Source organism: Antedon bifida, chromosome 3 (genome assembly GCF_963402885.1).
Source record: "Antedon bifida chromosome 3, ecAntBifi1.1, whole genome shotgun sequence".
In the NCBI taxonomy this organism is placed as follows: Eukaryota; Metazoa; Echinodermata; class Crinoidea; order Comatulida; family Antedonidae; genus Antedon; species Antedon bifida.
Window position 1 is genome coordinate 12,668,578 of NC_136228.1, and position 18,976 is coordinate 12,687,553.

At 31.3% G+C, this 18,976-nt stretch overlaps 1 protein-coding gene across 1 annotated transcript; it reads right to left on the reverse strand.

Moving 5' to 3' along the window:
- Positions 1 to 1,365: 1,365 nt before the first annotated feature.
- Positions 1,366 to 18,566, reverse strand: LOC144838602 (beta-TrCP-like). Its single transcript, XM_078694027.1, has 12 exons — positions 18,307 to 18,566; positions 16,681 to 16,894; positions 15,032 to 15,218; positions 13,870 to 13,963; positions 11,661 to 11,798; positions 10,720 to 10,838; positions 7,111 to 7,216; positions 6,395 to 6,538; positions 4,466 to 4,584; positions 3,683 to 3,793; positions 3,518 to 3,596; positions 1,366 to 3,083 (listed from the first exon to the last, which is right to left on the reverse strand). The coding sequence occupies exons 1-12, from the start codon at positions 18,361 to 18,363 to the stop codon at positions 2,925 to 2,927; spliced, it is 1,527 nt and encodes a 508-aa protein (XP_078550153.1). The 5' UTR covers positions 18,364 to 18,566; the 3' UTR covers positions 1,366 to 2,924.
- Positions 18,567 to 18,976: the final 410 nt, after the last annotated feature.

Here is an 18,976-nt window from a genome sequence, read left to right on the forward strand (position 1 = left end):
ATTTACAAAATGTATAAGCCTTGTTGAGAGTAAGTACCTTAACAAACCAAGTATCATCTTGATACTATCTTGATAGAATCTTGATACTATCTTGATAGAATCTTGATACTATCTTGATAGAATCTTGATACTATCTTGATAGAATCTTGATGACTATGGTTACATGAGATTTTGATTAACAATCATGTAAAACCAAACATTTTAAATGAACATAAATTTTATGTTGTACAGTAAAAACTGCCACAACCTTAAAGGTAAAGCTCTGTCCACACTATCAAACATTATGTGAACAAAAAAATGATGATGTCATATCAGTACCATATATGGGCATGTCACTACCATATTTGGGCACATCACACTTTTTTTGTCAAACTAGTTTGATAGTGTAGACAGAGCTTATCTCAAAGGTGAACTTAAACAAAACCCCAAAACATAGAAGTATTATACATAACTAGAGAGCCAACTAGAACTAGCTGAAATGATGCCAATAGGGAAGATAAGAGACACCTTGAAATAACCAGCGTATCTGTTCAAACATATTATAATAGTATATAAAAAACAGTAGTTTTAATAAAATTAATTTAACAGGATGGATATTTGGTACAAAATGGATGGTTCATAACATATACTTGTATTGATAGCTCAACGTAGTGTGGTGACTGAGGAGTGGGTACAGCTTGACCGGTGTATTGAATATGCTGGAGTTGACTCTTTCTGTATAAACTTTATAGCGTTCGGAAAGGATGTCCGTTTACGGGGAGAGTTAACTGTACTACTAAACATAAGACAAACATTAACCACTGCTGTATGTATTCATGTTTCTTGCAGTTTAAACTTTTCTTTCTACAAGAGCTTTGCAAATGTGTGAGTGAAAATCAGACACACGTTGAAACTTAAAAAAAAAAAGAAGTTTCAGTACAGTTTACGAAATCGACATATCTAGGAAACTATAATATGTCTAACGATACTTTTATAATAAATGCTTAAAATCATAGATATATTAATATATCTATGTTCAAACATATTTTATGTTCACTTTTTGAAAGAACACATTGGCTATTCATAGAATTGAATGTTCATTAGTAAAATATGCATAAATATTACAATCTGTGTATACCCATAATCAAACCAACAAATTTAAGGAAACATTTCAAAATTATTCTACTGCCGTTACTGCATACTTTAACATAATGTATGATTTTAGTAGATGTCTCAGTAGAAGTTTGAAATCAACAGTGTTTATGACACCCAAACAAAGGCTACATTTATTTAGCCTTTGTTTAGGCTAAAAAATAAATTACATCTTTAACCTGTTTATAAACAGGTTAAAGATGTAATTTATTTTTGTGTTATTGTTAATGTTAGAACGTTAATGTTTTTATGAACGTGTGCTGCTGAACAAAATGCAGTTGCCGCAGTAGAATAATTCTGACATGGTCCCTAACCCAATACTTGTTCAGAAAACATCTTATAATGTGGTTTACATATAATAACTGAAAATAACAGTCAGTGGCGTACCGGCTATGAACGCTCACTGGCTAAACCCAGGGGACCCAGTGCTTATGGGAGCCCCTGAGCAGTGTCCAGAGGAAAAACAGGCATTAAAATATGCCAAAAAAACGCCAGAGGCCTCCAGCGTTGCAGGGCCACTTGGGGTTCCTAAACAAGGGGCCTTAGGCCTCTTCGTTAGGCCACTGATAACAGTGTGTTCATTTCAGTATCTGTAAACTGTCATTAGTGTTATTCACTATACAATATCCTACTTTCTTCACTTCTATTTACTCTACAAAATTTATAAACATTCTTTTCATGAACTGTTCATTTCACTTATGAAAAACAGGGAAATAATGGGTGCAACCCGAGTTCATCTCGCAGTTTTTTTGGTAAGTTTAAATGGAAATAGCCTCCGAGTAAAACTTGGGTTACTCTCCCTAAAAAGGGTATAGTATACAGGTTTTATATAGGTTATGAGTAAATTTAATTTGTTCAAATAAAAGTCCACACTGATGAGGATCCACAGTATAGGGCCAGTTCAGACTTATTATGGTACGTTGGTTCTTACCAACCAAAGTTGGCGATAACTGTGCCCATGAAACCAATTTATTTAGGTAAATGACTAAACCTGAAGGGGACAAATTTTGAATTTTAGAAGTCTATGAAAGGTAAATATCGAACCAAAGTAAAGATTTTGTTAAACATTATAAAAATGTAGCATGTTCATGACACGAATCTGTGTCAGGCCTAAACTTCTTTTTCAACTACTGACAACTGGTCAAATTCATGAATTAATAATACACACAAAAATATAGACTACTTTTTCAATAGGCATATTATTTGTTTGACATAGAAAAGGTAGATTATGGGGCTTGAATCCATACTGTGTAGGCCTAGCAAAGCAGAAAACATCAATAAGCATTTTGTTGACACAGTACAGCTAGAACAGGTGGCCTAGGTTAGAGTTTACCCTAGACTATAGGCCTAAAATTGCCAACTATGTCTTGTCTAGAGATAGGGAAAATACATACTAGTTGAATCAACTTGTTGAATATATGGGCAGAGACAAAGAGTATACAGACTTTATAATTTTATGAATTGCAATGCTAGTTAAACTTAATTAATTGGTCATGATTTAAGATGCAAAATAGCACTATTTTTAATAAAATTTACAGAATGGTTTTATTGTAAGAAGATGATGAGAAGATGTTTTCATTGCTGCATACTAAACGTTCTTCTATTTGCATATTAAGATAAGACATGCAAATTGGTTTTAACAATGCTTCAAGTCTATCATATTTCACATTGTTTTAACTTTGTAAAATATGTATACTGTACGCTTGAAATTATGAACAATTCTTTTCAAAATAGCTTATGTGCATTTCAATCAATTGAAAATTAGTCCAAATGTTCAAAATGATTCCAAATTCTTATCTACCAACGTAAGTGTATGTCCCAGCAACGGGTAGTGCTGGGTTCTCTTGCAGGGGTGCATCAAGAAAATCCCAAATTAAAATGGTATCGTCATGTGAACTGCTTACTATCTGAAACTCATCGAACTGAAGACGAAATACTCGGCCAGTATGCTCCTGTGAAATCATATTAAAACATTTTTTGTTAATAATAATACTAATGGCATTGGCACTCTTAAGTAATTAGTCCTGATTATGATTAAACCACTGTACCAAAACCGTTAAATTTAATACCAAAGTAGTTGAATACCAAAATGGTTGAATACCAAAATGGTTGAATACCAAAACTGATGAATACTAAAATGGTTGAATACCAAAATGGTTTAATACAAAATGGTTGAATATTAAAATATTCGAATACCGAAATCATTAAATAGCAAATGGTTGAATATCAATATTTCTTAATACCAAAATGGTTTAATACAAAATTGTTGAATACCAGAATGGTTTAATACAAAATTGTTGAATACCAAAATACCAGAATGGTTGAATACCAGAATAGTTGAATACCAGAATGGTTGAATACCAAAATGGTTGAAAACAAAACTTACCACTAATGTTCTAAGACACAAGGTACCTGTTGGTGCTCTTGGGTCCAGTGCAGCCTGTAGATCCCATACTTTTATTTTTCTGTAAAAAAAAGATGTATGTTAATAATACTACAGTTCTATTGTGTTCCAGTACAATTTAGAAAAAAAAAAGCATTTGTTTCTTACCCGTCATATGCACCACTGACAATTCTTTTGTTATCAAATCGAATACATCGAACAAGTTCCTCATGTCCCTCAAGTACTCTAAGACAGGCACCACACTCAATATCCCATAGCCTGAAAGAAAGAAATAGAGCATAAAGCATACAAACATGCAATCGAGTACTGGTATACAGTTACACCGACATCATGAAAATGTTACTATTACATGAAATGATACTACATTAATAAAGTTGATAGGAGTAGATTTTATGTAGTGATAACAACATGATTATTGACAGGATATGATGCAACTTTCTCTTTTAAAGCCCTATTCCATAATTCCATTGACGTTTTGTAAAAATAATATATTACTTTAAAAACCGTACGAGCAGTAACATATGAACATCGCACGCTAGCTAGCATACGTTGTCTAGTTGCTGCATTAAGTGTCTTTCTGTTTTTGCCAGAATCCTTTAATACAATTCTTCCATTTGTTTTGGTCCTCACAATTGATCGAAAGTGAGTGAAACACAGAAGAAAAACGAAAATATCAATCCGCGCGCAATGTATGTTGGGATTTGTAGCAGGCTGCTTAAATTATTAGAATCAACTTAATTTTTACATTTAACTGTTTAAAGACGAAAACCTTTTTACATTAAATGTAATTTGTAACCTTATATTAGATTTTAAAATGTAGGGAATGGGGCATTTAACGGTTTTCATTTGCCACATTTAAAGATCAACTTTTAACCTTTTAATTTGTTTCAAGTTAAATTTGTAAATTTTGTTATGCAACATATACTTTACCTTATCGTATTATCTGATGAACCACTGACAACCAGTCGATCACGATACTGTAAACAAGCAATGCCACGTCGATGACCATTTAATGTGCGGACAAACTCGCATGTCGATGTGCTCCATACCTGAAAAAATATGCTTATTTTAAATTATGCCTTATTTTTAAATAGTTCATGGGCTATTTCATGTAAAATCACAGACACAGATTTTTGTAATATTACGCAACAACTCAAACAAACAAATTCTAATTTTAGCTTGTTTGGTTGAATATTTTGTGTTTTTGAATGGTTTTGCAATGAATCTGAGACAAAATGCACTGAGCTCTTATGATTTCAGTGATTTGACATGGAATGAACATAATTTTAACTTTTTAAGACAACTATATTTTTGTTAAAGATACAATTGTCCCCTTGCCATTTTAATGTCACAAAATATTTTTACCAAAAACTGGATCGAAAACAAACATTTATCTAAAAAGCAAAAAATATTTAAATTGTCTGTTAGACAATGGTTTTTGGTTAAAATTATTTTTGTGTTTTGAGGGAACAATACTGTACATCTATAATAATCATACCAGTAAAATGAATATTCTTTCAATTCTTAAAACATCTTCTATAAAATGAATTGTACTGTATATCTAGTCTAGATACATCTATTTATGCATCTCGTTAACCACTCTCCCACCAGATATTACACACAGAAATGCTTTTGACATTTTAATATTGATTTTCATGTCTAATGAGAAGATTCAAGCCAAGTGAATCATGGATAACACTAACATCAACTTTATCAATAAAATATTATTGTGTTTCTGGTGTAACCATAGAAAATTGTGTATGGCTTATAGCCATTTTTCTATTAAGTACAATAACTGTATCTCTATATGCTATAACTATTAACATACATTTATAATCTTTTGCTTAATTCATTTTAACATACATTAATAATCTTTTGCTTAATTCATTTACATCATTGACTACTATCCATTTTCGGATCAATTTGTATTGCCAGTGATTGTTGGTAAAACTATATATAGTGTTTTTACCGTTCTGTAGTTCGGCATACAATTATAAAATTTCGTCAACAAATAATGACATAATAAACATACTAAAGGTATGACTTAGGTATCCTAATCACCTAGTCACTTGAAATATGAATACATTATTTAGTACAAAAGGTCAGTGTATACTGCAATAACTAGCCAGCACACTTTTCTTGCACTTAACAGGCAAGTAACACAAGATTGCGTTGACATTAATCAATTGTAGCTGTGCAAAATGATTCTTTTATGGCATTTGAACTAAGTACATGTTTATGAACTAACAAGGTAATCCTTAAGTTGGTGAGAAATCTCAACCATGTATTTTTCTTTGCCATACAGTATAAACAGAATGACTGGACACTCCTTAAGTTTCTGAGAAATCTCAACCATGTATTTTTCTTTGCCATACAGTACAAACGGAATGACTAAACACTCCTTAAGTTTCTGAGAAAGCTAAACCCAATTTTTCTTTTCCATATTATTTAGCATCTATTAAATGAATGACTGGACACTAATCTGGTTTCTGAGAAATGTTTGATTTCGATAATTAAGTCTCATCTTTATGCATGTATTCATTATTTAAAGGAAATTGTGGTAATAATTGATATTTTGCCAAACTGTACTGAATACTAATGAGACAGTTTCGAGTTACACCATTAGGCCTATCCGACTGCTATGTTGTGAGGAGACCTAGCTCCTTGCTGTTTACAGTATATACGAGCAGTGTGAGTAGCTTGAGGAGTTCATAAATGACCAGTCGATTACTGGTTAGGGAAGTTTTCAGTACTATTTTGGTACACGATGGGCAAAATTCTTTTGATATTTATGTAATTTGTAGAAGTATAATAACTCCACTTCAATAGTATCAGTAGAATTCCCTAATAGCTGTTTACCTTGATGGTTCTGTCTCCTGATGCTGAAACTATATATTTATCATCAAAGTCAACCACATTGACAGCAGCACGGTGACCAACTAACACTCGTCGCAGGCTGATATCTGTAGGCGATGTCATGTCCCATACTGCAATGGATCGATCCTGGGTAGATACAAGAAACAATTCAAATTCTAAGGATTTATATTTTGTTAAAAACTACAAATAATTATTTAAGCATTAAATTTTTTTTTTCATACACATCCAACAGCGAGTAGCTCGCCAATTACAGGATGCATTTTTATAATTTATTGTGCTCATTTGAGGCTTAGGGAGTTACAACTCTGGCACAAGGTCTGGATTGAACCTTAGACCATGGAATTGGAAGGAAATCATGTTAACCACCAAGCTACAGCTCCACTGTTTAATCCTATTAGTATTAGGTATATTAAAGTTGTTGTATCACAGGTTAGTCAACTCTAGGATACTAATCCAAGGTGTAGACATATGTACTGTACTGAATAAAGGTTTTTCTTTCTCTTTTTATTGGTGTTCACATCAGGATCAGAAACTTCTCAAACACGCCCACCAAGTCGTGTACATAGAGTACTGTATGCGGAGGGGGCTGACCGGCATTAATCGTCACGTTCTGTATTGCCTTTCGTTTACCGCCCAGATGAGAAAGCTCCCTATTGTATTGTAGAAGATGAAATTTAACAAAGAAAATGTAAACTAACCTTCGAACAGGTGACCATCATTCCATTACTAAATCTAAGATGAAGAACTGCTTCACAATGGTGTATCAAGGTGTTCATCATCTCTCCTGTCTCAACATCCCACACCCTACAAAAAAAACACACACAACAATTATATATACATAGTACTACAGTACCTGTCATTATAATCATACAATTCCTACATCAATGAATTCAGTTTCTTAAAAATACAGGTAACCAAATTTTCTTCATCATTCTTCATTTATAAACATTTATTTCTATTAATGGTGCATAGAAAATAACAATAACAAATTAAAGATCAAATATACCATTAATAGAGGATTTTACAAGAAGAAGAAGTAGCTGACCTGATATCATTTTGTTAATGTTATGATTTGTTAATTTTTAAATTATATTATATACAGAATTATATATTATTTAAAATGTTCGGGTGGCTTCCATGCATGCGGCTTTTGGCTTTAATGGAAGTCTCCCTGGTCCTTTTGTATTTTTTTTGCTTTGTATATTTTTTCTTTTGGATCAAATAAACTGATTTGTGACTTGTGTGTGTGTGTGTGTGACTTGTCACATAAAACCCTTGGACAAAACAAGTATATATATATATATAGATACAGGATGACTTGAAAACAGTACTTGAGAAACACCTGGCCCATGACAGGGATAAATGGCACAAAATAGTAGATTGCGCTATGTCAAACACAGATGAAGCATTTTTTAGAAGGGAGTTGAAAAATAAAAAAGAATTTCTTCCTTGTTTCTCTCCTTGTATACATTTAAACCATGGGTTAGTAGTACAGTACTTAAAATAAGTAGCTAAAATATTTTCCCTAACATAACAATACTGTGCATTGAGATTGAATACAGTGAGCAGTAGTAGTGTTCATTTCTTTCTTCCCTGTTCCTCTCCCTATATACATTTGAACCATGGGTTAGTAGTACAGTACTTAGAATAAGTAGCTAAAATATTTTTCCTAACAGATTGAATACAGTGAGCAGTTGTAGTGTTAATTTTTTATGAAAAACACTTTAAAGTTCAATAATGCATGGATACTGTAGCGAAAACACATACATTGCTTTGACTATTATCTCCCTTGGTGTGCTTATTTATACTTTCTATGAAATTCAGCAATCAATAAAATTCCGCTTCTTTCAAAACTAGGACACATGAAATATATTGTTGCATGCATTTAACAACTAGCTTGAGGTTTTATGTACTTTACTACTAATAACATCGTAGAACTTATTAATACCATACAATTGTATACATTATAATTTGTTTATATCTATGATCAAAATGTTAATTACAGTAAGAACAGGTTCCTGATGTTTACATCTACATTACTAAACCTTGATTAATGATTAGACTTAATTGTTAACTTGGATATAGTTAATTACTGGAAAGTAATTTTTTTAGGCATTATACTTTAATATAATTAAGTATAAATGATTAGATTTTATATCTCTGCGATTATTAGAGTACTGTATTAGTGCTATTATTAGAGTACTGTATTTACAAATTAATATTAATTTCATAATATACTAATAGCATGAATGTGATTAAAGGTTATAAGTAATGTAATTATTGTCTTCTCACATACAATAATAATTGTGTTGTATATAATGTTTAATCCAATAATAATCAACATACTATGATGACCTTTAACCTATTTCTTTAAGTAAGAGCTACATATTAAATAATGTGAGTAATGGTTGGATGTGAGCATACTTCTGACATCACTTCCTTTTCATGATGTCTGATGGTGACTATGTTATAAACATAATTGGCCAATTCTTAATGTTGTAATATTCTTCACTATACTTTGGGAAATCAAGACAAATTTACAACAAACAAATTATAACATAACATGCAATGTATAAACACCATTTATAATTAAGTTAATTCTAATCAAGTAACTAATTTCACATCAGTAATCTATTAATTAAATTGAATCAATACATCCTATAAGAGAAAATTTATAGGAGGGAGGAGAGGCAAATGATTCATGCTCCTAATTAATGTTTTTCCTTTTGGCTCTTCCACTTTCTTATCATACACCCGACATCTATTTTATACATACACAAAATAATTTTCATAAAAAGATTTTTTACAATTACAATAGCTGATCCGCTTTGTGCCCTAATAATCAACGAATAACTAAATCTCACTGATAATTATTAAAATCCACTTGAAAAAGGCTAAATTTAAATAATCTCATGAATACAATGTACATTTATTATTGTACGCCAAAGAACCGAATGACAAACCTCATTATAAAAGGAGACAGAGAGTTTCTTACATAGTAAAATATTAGGACACTTATATAACAGCTTGCAAAAGAGTCATGTAGTGTGTACAGTATATTAACAACTTGTCAACATCGTACGTTAGGGTGATAAAAGATTTATACAGTAACAGTAACTTGCAAAAACAAAGACTATTTTAGGAATGAGTATATAATACTCTATTTGTGAAACTTTTGTAATTAATTCTCTTAAAAAAGTGTGGTGTGCCCAAATATGGTAGAGATATGCCCACATATGGTAGTGATATGCCCACATATGGTAGTGATATGACATAATCATGTTCATATATGGGCACATCACATTTTTTTTTGTCACATACAGTTTGATCTAGTGTAGACAGAGCTTAACATTTTTAATGTGACATATTCTTTCCTATTCTACTACAACAAAGATTATCATTATCAGTTCTAAAAAATAGCCTTAGAAATCCACCAGGCACTAAATCTAATAAGGCTTACATATTACTTTTTATATAGTAGCCCGTTAGTTTTACGTAGCAGAGATTTACTACAGTTTCGCTGTTGGTCTTTTTGTATAAAAAATTAAGTACCTACAGCAGTATACCTTCATGATAAATTTGGTTTTCTTATTTTGTCCTAGAAACAAATTATCTTCAATACTATTGACATTTTCTGAATACATTATACTGAATGAGTTCCAGGTCTTTTGTTAATATGCAGGAGAAATACGTAAAAAAAGTCCACGTCTTCAATTATGCATACAGATTTCAAATGGATTTAAAATTGTCTCTTTTGAAATTGGAATAATTTTGTGTGGCTTATGTATGTGAATATAATGTGTTTGAAATTGATTTGTAATACGCGTTATTGAAGAAGTAGAACATGTAGCAGTCTTTAATAAAATTCATTTTTACCAAAAATATAATTGTTTATAATAATAAATTATTGGTAACAGAAGGTTATTAAAGAAAAAGATTTATCTTGATAAGTTTAACCACCCTTAAAAAAAACATTGAAGGGACTAAAAATAATAATATTTATTGGTTACTCTCCTTTAAAACAGAGGAACACTCTTGTAACAAAAGGTTCAACCTATACAAAATGTTTACAAAAATATAGTCATACAGTAGTTACATTACTGTACCAACATAAATGAAATAGCAATAATAACATTTAAAATCCAGCCACAATAAAAGTTCAAACAATCTAATTCATTCAATTATAATTTGTAAAGAATAATTTTAAAAAAAGCTACAGTATTTACAAACAAATGAGATTTAAAAGCTTGAATAATATTCCACAAATATTGAAATTGTTATTGTGGCTCATTAGTGTATTCTCTTACCTTACGGTTGAGTCACTTGAACCTGTAATGATGACCTTATCATCATATTGTAGACACAGCACTGAACCGGTATGCCCTGTTAGTACTTGAGTACATTGTAATGTATTTCTATCCCAAATCTATTGATAAAATAAATTAATTAAAAGAAATTCATAATTAAATATTTTATCGTCTGAGAAGACATATTGTAGCAATAACAATATGCAAAGATTTGAGTTCATTTATGTTGTTTTACTGTAGCAAATCTTTATTTGGAATTTGATTTCATATTCTAAAACTTATGTTTCTTGTTAATTCAAATGATCTATACCTAATCCAGTCGTAATCATCTCAACATTCATAAATGTAAATATTGAATTTCTATGTCATTACATTAAGTATTTTCCCTGTGGGCTAGTAGTACAGAGAATTACTCGCACCGACACATGCGTTTACCTTTGGGCCTAGCTTCATTATACATTGACATTAGTACATTGTATTGTAGACACTAAACATGGTCCAACCATGGATAGATATTGCAAATACAATTATTACTTGCGCCAGTGTTCATTACTCCATCAAGGAGGTTACTGTATATTTTTATCAGTTTTTTTTAATATTCAGATGCGGAATATTAAAGCTCTGTCTACACAATCAAACTAATTTGACAAAAAAAAGTGTGATGTGCCCAAATATGGTAGTGATATGCCCAAACATGGTGACATCATCATGTCTATATATGGGCACATCACAAAGCTTAAGTGAGTGGCATGGAGGGCAAACATGGAACAGCACTTATGATAGGTTCATGACGACAAGAGGATGAACACTTAAAACATGAAGGGCTTTAATAACTTCCTTCACAGAATCACATGAAATGATACATTAAATATTTATATTAGATTTATAGAACATAGTATAGAACATTGATAATTAACATCACTCAATCTTGATGTGCTTACCTTGATTGTGTTGTCTCTTAAGCCACTAACAATGCGTGTTTCATCATACTGTAGACAATATACACCTTTACTATTCTCACTCTGACATTGAATCCTATGTAGACCATGGTATCCACATCTCCAATTGTTTTCAATTAACTGTAAAAAAAAAAATATATTATTATAGACACAATATACCAGAAACTCACTTGAGGTTTAATTGTTTTTAATTCATTTGTTATACCAAGGCCATAGTGAGAGGTTAAAAACAGATGAGACAAAGATGGTTTAAACATTACAAACATGTAAAAATTGTATTTACAACGAAATTTGTGAATTTTAGTGTTTTTACAGTAGACTGTGGCCTTAAATATATTTATTAATATAAAATATGACGATCTCTGCTGGGAAATTGGGGTGGGTGGTGAAAATTGAAAATTTCAGATGAGGAAATCTGCCTCATGCTGGCTACATCCCTGTTACATCAGTATTGTTTTAAACTCTGTGAAATGTGTTTTTGTCTTTGTGAACAGAGAATTAAAAACCAAGATTATCAAGGATGAAGTTAATAATACTTGAAGATTTAAGAGTTGTGGCAGCGACTTCCTTGATATAATCCAGAGTGATGAAGAGTAGTGTCTTGATTCTATAGCAACCTAATGCTAAATTGCACACTTTTATCCTCAATAATCAACATTATTTATTTATTTTCAGATACATTCTTTATTAGTTTTTGCGGTGGTTCTTTGAAATGATTTTAAAGGACTGTTGGTAGACGTCAACTTACTGTAATTTACTATCTATCATTAAAAAAGATCTGAGCAGTAGAAATTTTAAGCTTAAAACACTGAGCGACATAGAGTTAAGAGATGTACAGCTAAAGACCGTAAGCGATGGTATAACTTCTATTAAGGATCCTTTTAACCTTAGTGTCAGATAGCCGATGTCTTTCATACATGAACTAACATACTCTGTACCCATACTGTATAATACAGTATACAGTATTGTAATAATATGGATTTACAGTGTTTGGGAAGTTTATATACTGTACTGTATAGTCACATTTGATTATTATTAGAATTAGGATTAAAAATATTTAAAACTAAACTAGTATACAGTACCAGCAACTTTATTTTGTAATAGGATTTGTACTCATGGCGTGAAGATAAACTGTACCATGCTAATTAAAGACCTCCTGATTACTTTACTCTACCCTTCCCCATTCCCTCACTATCGCCTATACTGTAAGGACAATATTAACCTATTTTCTGCCCTCCCAGGTAACATTACAACAACTGCACTGTGTGTATTTAATATTGTATTGTCTATCTATGATTGTTTTCATCGGTGTAGCTAATAAAATTGAATTGAAAATTAAGATAAGTAAATAAGTAAGTAAATTTATTGTCATTTGTAAATATATACATTGAAATGAATTGGTTTCGGCTAACAACAAATAGAACTTAAACTACAGTATATGGCGAAACTATCCCCCGCCGGACACCATCCCAGTATTTTTAGAACTGGTTTCGGGGTTGGTAGATAGAGTGGGATAGATATTTTATACAAAAGCCTCCTCACTGATATACTGTACTGTACTATTTTAGGAATGTCATAGTTCAGCATTTTACTCTAAATTAAAAAATGATATACAAGAGTTTAGTAGAGTATTTAAATTAATGACTTGATTGGGACAGGTAATCGTATTTATTAACATTGGGGACAAAAAGGAAATTGTATAACATGAATAATCATTTTGTAATTTACTAAATGAACAAGAATCATGAATAAATATTCTGTTATTTAATCAATTTTGAGCAAGGAGTGGCATCCTGACAAGCCATTTCTAATTATCCCCAATTTATAAATCAATTTATAAAACGTGAAATGCATTGACAGAGAAATTATAAAGATTATTCACTATAATAGCCACATTTCGGTTCAGGAAAGAGAGTGTAAAGCTACATTACAGTATCAAACTAGTTTGAAACAAAAAGTGTGATGTGCCCAAATATGGTAGTGATATTCCTAAATTTGGTAGTGATATGACATCATCATGTCCATATATGGGCACATCACATTTTTTGGTTGACATAAAGTTTGACACTATAGACAAGGCTTTACAGTAGATGAATGTGCATTGATCACACAAGCAAAAAGCTATATAATACAGTATAAGCCTAGACCACATTACATTCTAAAATGATAGTGGGAAAAGGTGGTTCCTTACCTCAATATTGCCTATAATTTTGGGATACAGTGTACGAAAGAATGAATTTGGTTTTGGAGTTTCTCCATGCTTTCCTTTGAACAAATATGCACACCTGAAAAAAAAAATTAATGATCACTTACACTTACAGTACAATGAAATGTAATGAATTTTATATTTACAATACAGTATATATTTATTTTAATGTTGCATGAATTGCCTAAAGTGTGCATGTTTCCATCTAAATGAAACACATTTTTCCATTTTTGTTATGACAAATACTGTACAAATCCTGGTTACACTACGCACTGTAAATGGAATCAACATGTCATGCACACAACATGATCCTGATTCATATCCTAAATCTAAATGTGAAAGTCAACTCTCCTAAAACCGGACATTTATCTTAAGAAACAAAACGTCCCAAAATCTTACATTAGGAATACCCAATGTGGGAGAGTTGTCTGTACTATGACTATACCTTTTTGTTCCTATGGTACCATAGGAGCAAAAAAAAATCTTGTGGGGGTTATATTACAGAAATCCAGCCATTTGTAAATTAACAGTGTTAGCTTCCACCAGGGATTTCCGGTCTTGGGATACAGTAGGTCAGGGAAAAATTTCACTCTTCCCTGGGATACTGTAGGTACTGTATCTAATTATACATAACTTAAGATGGCCGTCAGTTTTTATTTGGAGGTACTGTACTACAATTAGAAGCCAACTCATGATGCTGAATAAAGGTAAACTAACTACCAAATCACAACACAATTTAACGAGATGGATCAGCTGGCCAGTAACATTTTAATTACATTTGCAAAAACCAGCATTGAAAATCTAAAAGTAAACATATAGCTGTACAGTATACAGTAGCAACTGTTGCTAAGAAAAAAGAAACTTAATAGACCATGGAAATCGCATCAAATTCTCACATTTTACTGTACAATCTATATCCTCATTCAGGTTTCATGTAAATGTTGAATGAATGAAGACATTGTTGGAAAGTTCATAGGGTTCACAATTTCATTTTATCCATAAATTGATTGGTAGACTTAAAAGCAACAAATCATGGCTAATGTTAACACTTGAAATGAATGTAAGCTTGCTGTGGGTTCAGATGTTGATAGCGAAATCGATTGTGTCAGAACAGGATATAATATCAATTTGTATATTTTAATCTTACCATCCTTTTCTTTCCGACAAACCCCTCCACAGGGTATCCGTCCGCACCATTCGTTCTATTAATTTTTTCCATAGCATCCCATCTGAGATTACACGGTACCATTCTTTGCAAACTAATTCTGCGGCGCATAATGACTTGGCGTCAAGGTACGATAAGATGCTTTCTGCTATATGATCTAAGCCTTTCTCTGTAATACAATGCAAAAGTTTAGCATACAGTACATTAAGCTCTGTTTGCTAGATAGTCTTACTGTGTAATATACAATAACCTATTGTTTGTATTATCAATAGTCATACAAAATGCAATGTGACAGGATACATTCATCTTGCATAATATAAAAAAACATTTAAAGATACATTGTCCCCCTAAAAATATAATGAATGAATATGCCATTTGAATGTCACATAATAGTTATTCACTTTGACCAAAAAGTGGATCGAAAAAAAAAAAATATTTCCCTGAAAAAAATGTAATTAAATTGTCTGCCAGACAATAGTTTTTGGTTAAAATGAAACATTTCTTTTGTCTTTTAATAAGTTAAATAATTATTTTTATTGATTTTTTTTCTAAAGAAGTGAATTAACTTATTAAAACTGAAAAATTGCCTATTCAAAATCTGATTTTATTAATCTTTATTTTTCATGTCTTTGGGGGACAATACATCTTTAATAAAATCCCATTTAAAAAATATACAATTCTTGCCTTTAGTTAAATTTGGTGTAAATTTATAAAAATGTAAAAAAAAATTGTCATGAATACAATATAAAGTAATAAAAAATCATATTGAACTTTATTCATAACGACTCTCTCTACCGCAAAACCTGAATTCGCCGCCCCAATATTCCCATCAAAATGTGTCCCATTGTGTAAGTACACCAAAAAAATATGAATTCGATAATGAAATTGCTAAATTCTTTTCATCACTCAAAAAGCTAAATTAAACATAAGTCATAAAATTTAATGACAAAAATTCTTTAATTAAAAACATCATTAATACAGTAACCTTGAATCATTCAAGTTATCATTATGTGTACAATATTGCATACAATTACCATTTTAGAAAGCATTAAATTATAATAATTTTCTAGGAAATCTCTCAGTTAAGACACATTACACATATTTACCTACCACCTTGTGCACTTTTGATAAGTTCAAAAAATATATGGCCATGACCAATTATTAAACTCTTTTCTCAGAACTTATTGATGGTATTGGTAATTAATAATTAACTATCTGTAGATTTTGATTCGTCAAAATGACAAATTATAGATCTGATCTGATTTAAAATAAAAAAGATAATCAGCACAGAAAAATCTTACTGTATATTGTTATCCGCACAAACACTACATGTACGCACTATGTATGTTAAAATATGAGCACGGAAAGTTTATATGTATGCCACTCTATTACCTGAAGCATTTATACCAATAATTAAACAATGTAAATGTACTGTAAATGTAAATGGGGAATAACCGGCAACTTGCAGCCTACTAGGATGAATTGCGCACAGGTGTGGACAACACATACCACACCTTTCTACCCTCCTAAGGGTCCCTTTGTGTCGAGTGCTGCCACCAAACGGCACCCGTTCGTCTGTCCACAATAAAATGTCAACACACAATTTGGTCGAGGAAATAAGAAATACTTACTTGGTAATGCAGTGATGAAATCTCTTTGTAACATAGGCTTTAAATAGGAATTAATTTGTCCGTGTTGATGGTGACACATGCGTGTGATTAGATGTTCTACAAATTCTAATTGTTCTGTTTCGTTCCATTGTTCAAAATATCTTAGGCACTTGTCTTTTTCTTCATTAAATTCCGGTGTGTTCTCCTTTAGTTTTGAAACGGGCCTTATACTTGTCTAAAATAACAAATAGTTCATTTGATTATGTCAATTTCTATAATATAATTTGAAACCTACAGATACTGGGAGGGCTACCTGTTAATACAGATTAATAATCAAGAGGAAAACAAGTTGGTGTCGATAACTATATTACTGTATTATATTATACTGTTGAAAACAGCTGTTACGAGATATCTGAATATATTTGGCATTTTACGTAGTCGAAATCACAGTAAAAATTGCATTTTATTTCAACAGGTAAACCTCATCAGATTTCCTACACAATCCTACAGTTGGTCATTGACCTGACAGAGTACATACAGTATATGGCTTTTTAAAGGTCATGTTTGATGAATGTAGTTTATTTCCAGCCTCTAGAGTACTGTGTATGAATGTACTACCTACCTCTAGAGTATTTATGTTCATATTTTGTTTGTTTTTTAAGCGATGGTGCAACATAAAAAACATATTTTTGTATGTCATCAATAATAGCATACTGTAGGCCTACTTGTTTAAATGTAAATATATCTGTAAACAAGAAAGATTATGGTATGTCAACCATGAGTAGCTAATTGAAGCAATGTGCCGAGAGTTTGCATTATGGGATTATGTAAAATATTTTAAGTTTATCTAAAATCCCGGCCCGCACCAAAACTTGGAGAGGTGATGAATGAGAACAAATCCGTAACTCCTCCACACTAGCCTAAGATTATTTAAAGAAGGGAATTTCTCATCAGGTCACAAATCCTTCAACAAAAAACTTCCATACTGTAGGCCTAAAGTCTGCTACACACTAGGACAATAACGATCAACAGTAAAAAGAAAAACATACATTTTAGATTAAAAAACAAAAGAAATTAGAAAAGTTTTCATTCTAGAATAATAACCGTTTTTTCCTCCTTTTTGATAAAAATAATATATTTTTTAATTTAATCAAATAATGTCATGATCAATAAGAACAATAAAATAATTTGTATTTAATGTATTGTCACCATATATTGGTCGTCACAAAATCATGTCATTTGATTAGATGTGTGAAAATATTATTTATTTTCATCAAAGGCAGCATAAATGGTTATCATTATAGTCCTATAGTAGAGTAGGCCTACTAGCACTATGTACTGTGTAGGCATTACATTCATTGGCATCCATTCCTTCCTTCTTCTTCATTCATGATGTTTTGCTTGGCTACTCTTTTGTTGGTTTGGTTGTAAATATCAAGATAATGAATATGAATCAAAACCTAAAAGTTATTTATGTAAGCCTGTCTATTTTGTAAAGAACACTATGCCTAGGATTTATACAATAAATGATAAAATTGGGCTAGGCCTATGTTTTGTCAACAACATCCATCTTATAACACTTAAAAAACAACAACCGATCCTGTCCTAGCAAATACAATGGACAACTCGTACCATGTCAATACTCACCATTCCATCAGGAAGTTCTTGCATACTCTCATCTTCAATGTCCGCTAAACTAATCATTTTAATATAAAATATTGTATAATAGTCTATAAATTCAAATTGTTACACTCCTAGATAAGTATACGTTTTGGATGACACTTTTATCGAGAATAATAAACTGGTATTTCCTCTAGATCTACGGCTTCTATTTTTAGGGGTAAACACTTCTTCGTCGAGACATTCACACAGAAATGTCGGCAAAAAGATGACAAAGTAAATTGATTGCTGCTGTTGGTTTTTTGCCGTGACTAAATGAAGTGCGCCACCAATTAAGTTATGACTCTTTCAATTCTTTCGACCGGATTTCTCCCACCCAATTTGCTATTAACAATACAAATCTAGTATTACAATAAACGGTACCACCGGAAAATCGAAAAGAATGCGTTGTAGGATGTGCTTCAAGTAAATAATAAAATGGATATCATATACAGTATAAATTGAAATTTGAATATTTTCCTTCTCGAATCATCATGCAATTCATCAAACAATTTTTTTACTAGGCGAAGTTCAAGTTATTCGGAATTGTCGAAAACCAAAAGAAAAATAATAATAATAAAAAAATACACAAATGATATTTAATAATAATAATAAATAAATAAAATCATTTAGACCATCAACATACGAACAAACAAAA